This window comes from Microtus oregoni, unplaced genomic scaffold, assembly GCF_018167655.1.
Source record: "Microtus oregoni isolate MIOR12 unplaced genomic scaffold, Mior012 000045F_ref0000178, whole genome shotgun sequence".
Lineage (NCBI taxonomy): Eukaryota > Metazoa > Chordata > Mammalia > Rodentia > Cricetidae > Microtus > Microtus oregoni.
Window position 1 is genome coordinate 5,433,706 of NW_024543219.1, and position 3,224 is coordinate 5,436,929.

Consider the following 3,224-nt stretch of genomic DNA (forward strand, 5'->3'; position numbering starts at 1 on the left):
TTGGAAAATGGGCAAGGATAAGGGAGCATGAGTCTCGTCGTAGATGTCCACTGATAGTTTGAAGTCTTTCTTCTCTCCGGAAATCTTGCACATATCCTTCCGTAAATTGTTTTAGTTACACCCAAAACATATCCTTAGACTGTGCTTTACCAAGCTTAAGATTGAAATACTTTCGAACTTCTCCTTTTACTCTCCCCTTATCTGTGGTTTCCTTGAATGTGTTACTTAATTTCCAAATACTTGGTGATATTTTGCTTCTTCTCCTGCATGTGACATATTTCTACATCACTTTGTGGCCAACAAACGCATGGCTTGTAACTTCAATCCTTCAGGTTCACTGGTGTATTTTGCACTGTCTGAATCGATGGTCTGCCTAAGGGAACACTGCTTGAACTCTGGTACAAAGCACACTGCATTGGTGAGTGTCCTGGCAGTACAGATGGCAATTTGGTCTAATCTACTCCCAGCTTTTACCTTGTAATATTTTGTACTTGGAAGTGAGCATCGCATCTTTAATTCTGATTGTAGGTTTATCTTATTTATTTTCTCTGCTTTTGCTTCATTCATTTTTTTTTATTTTCTTGTTAACTGCACAGACAGAAAATAGCATCTCTTCTGACCCAGGGACCCTTTACTCATTGTAAAATGCATTCTTTATCTCACAGTATTACTTGTTTTGACATAGCATTTAATCTCCTTTTAGTTTTAGATGTCTTAATGCTGAAGTGGGAAGAAAAGCTTCTCTTTTAGAGGAATGGAAATGCTATTGGCCACAGTCAACACTACCTTCATTAGCCTACCCAGCATCCACCCACTCAAAACTGCTGGATACTAATGTGTCCAGGTCAAGCTGTTCCCAGGGTTTCTCTTTCTCTGGGCTGTACTTCATTGACACTCCCCCTAAGAAGTCCATGCTTCATGTAAATTTTATTTACTGTTTTCTTAAATTTAAGCCTTTCATGGCGTGTGTGTTATCAGTACGTCCATTAGTCAGCCTAGATCCATCTGCAGATTTTCCAGTCTGCTGTTTCTGTTACAGTGTGTCATCCCAGATTTTTCCAGAACAAATGATGTCTTTTCTCCATACTGCATTGTCATTGGTGGTTATCTAAAGTCACTGAACCTTCACAATTCTGCTTGAAATAGAGAAGTTTGTTTCATATTTTAAGGGAAAGATTAGCATTTGAAACTAGTAGTTTATGTGTCTTTTTTGTTTTTTCATTTCATCAAAGTCACTGCCTTGATATCCTACCAAAACACCCCTTGTTTGGATGCTCACTGACAGCAAAGATGTATGGTAGGCGCACAGTGAGTGAGTACTGCATCTAAATTTTGAAATCAGGTATGGACTCTTCTTCCCTAAGTAGGAATCTACAGGAAAACACATTGAAGGATATCTCAGATCCAAAAACCATCTGGCCAAAAGGGTACTACTGAACTTCAAAAAATTAATTCCCTTTGTTCTGACTCTCTACAAAAATGCTAATGAAAAAATTCCCAGGAAGGCAGAGTATTCATTGCCTTCCCAGATTCAACAAAACACACTTTAAAAATCCAGTTTTTGGGTTTTGACTATGTTTCAGGCAGCAGGACTGTTTGCAGCTTATTACACTTTTACACTCAAGTTTTAACAGCCTCCAAATTTAGTAGTTTTATCATATGATAATTTTTTCAAAAGAAAATTACCCTTTCATTATTTATGGCCTATTTTTCATTAGGTTAGGACTAAACACAGCACAGATTCGCTTAGAAATGCAAGGTGTGCTCTAGATAGAAAAAACACATGGATTTGCTTCACAGCGTTTATCCAACACTGGCCACCAGAGGGCGACGTTTCACAGACTCGCTGCCTCCTTCATTTCTGCAGTTGATCCCCCACTTTCAACTTAGTTGCTACCCTGTATCTGACAGAATCCTTAGAACATCTTATGAGTGAAGAAGTGAAGATAGTCAGAGGCCAGAAGGTTCCCAGAATCAGGACCACTTCTGCAGGTTGTTTGTTTGTTTTCTAGAATTTATCTAAAAAAGGAAGGTGTCTAGTCAACTTTTTGTTGTTTGTCTATCTTCAAGAACTGGGAAGGGTAGCCACTTTCCAGCATGTGCCAAGCTTTTCCAAAAAGGCACTATAAGTGTCTCCAGTGCTCATCAATGCTTAAAGTCCTCATCTCATTCCTAGGCGTACCTTTTCTCCTGGGTGAGTAAAATATCCTGATTATTTTAATATGCACACGATTCACTGCTTTTTTTTTCACTTGAATTTTAGTAAGAATAATTTCTCCATGAAATCTGCATCACATTTACTGACTTATCTTTGATTCTTTTTCAGGAGACATCCAAGCACAGTCAGTTACACAGCCAGATGCCCATGTCACTGTCTTTGAAGGAGACTCGGTGGAACTCAGATGCAACTATTCTTTTGGTGGAGCTCCTCTCCTCTTCTGGTACATGCAGCGCCCTGGTCAAGGCCTCCAGCTTCTCCACAGGTACTTTTCAGGAGAAACTGTGGTTCATGGAGTTAATGGCTTTGAGGCAAACTTTCAGAAGAGTATCTCTTCCTTCCATCTGAAGAAAGCCTCTGTGCACTGGAGCGACTCGGCTGTGTACTTCTGTGCTCTGAGTGCACAGTGTCTGAGGCTGCAGGGGGAGCTGAATGCAAACCTGTAAGATGCTGGGGGAGAGCTGTAGCTGACTGACTTTAGATCATCCATGCTCCTGTAACTAACCTAAATAAACTTATTGGTTCTTAATGTTGGATTTCTCTGGAAGCATTATTTTGGTCTGTCATTGGTGTCCTATCTGCAGTGTATAGACATTTGGTCACGAATCCCATGTAAGGTGACATATCAGCATAAAAAAAGCATAGAATGATTGCTGAACCATGTTTCCTTCCTTTATGGTTCTTTTATTTCCTTTTTTTATGAGGAGCAGAAGGAGGGAGAACATGAGCAAAGAAGTCGGGACCACGAGGGGTACACCCACCCACTGAGACAGTGGAGCTGATCTACTGGGAGCTCACCAAGGCCAGCTGGACTGTGACTGAAAAAGCATGGGTTAAAACTGGACTCTCTGAACATGGCGAACAATGAGGACTGATGAGAAGCCAAGGACAATGGCATGGGGTTTTGATCCTACTTAATGTGCTGGCTTTGTGGGAGCCTAGCCAGTTTGGATGTTCACCTTCCTAGATATGGACAGAGGGGGGAGGACCTAGGACTTACCACAGG

General features: G+C 40.8%; 1 gene segment (V, D, J or C); it reads left to right on the top strand.

Annotated features, from left to right (window-relative positions):
- Positions 1–2,148: 2,148 nt before the first annotated feature.
- Positions 2,149–2,664, top strand: LOC121434876. The segment is given in 2 exon segments: positions 2,149–2,194; positions 2,327–2,664. Coding segments are annotated over 2 exon segments (384 nt in total).
- The last annotated feature ends 560 nt before the right edge of the window (positions 2,665–3,224 follow it).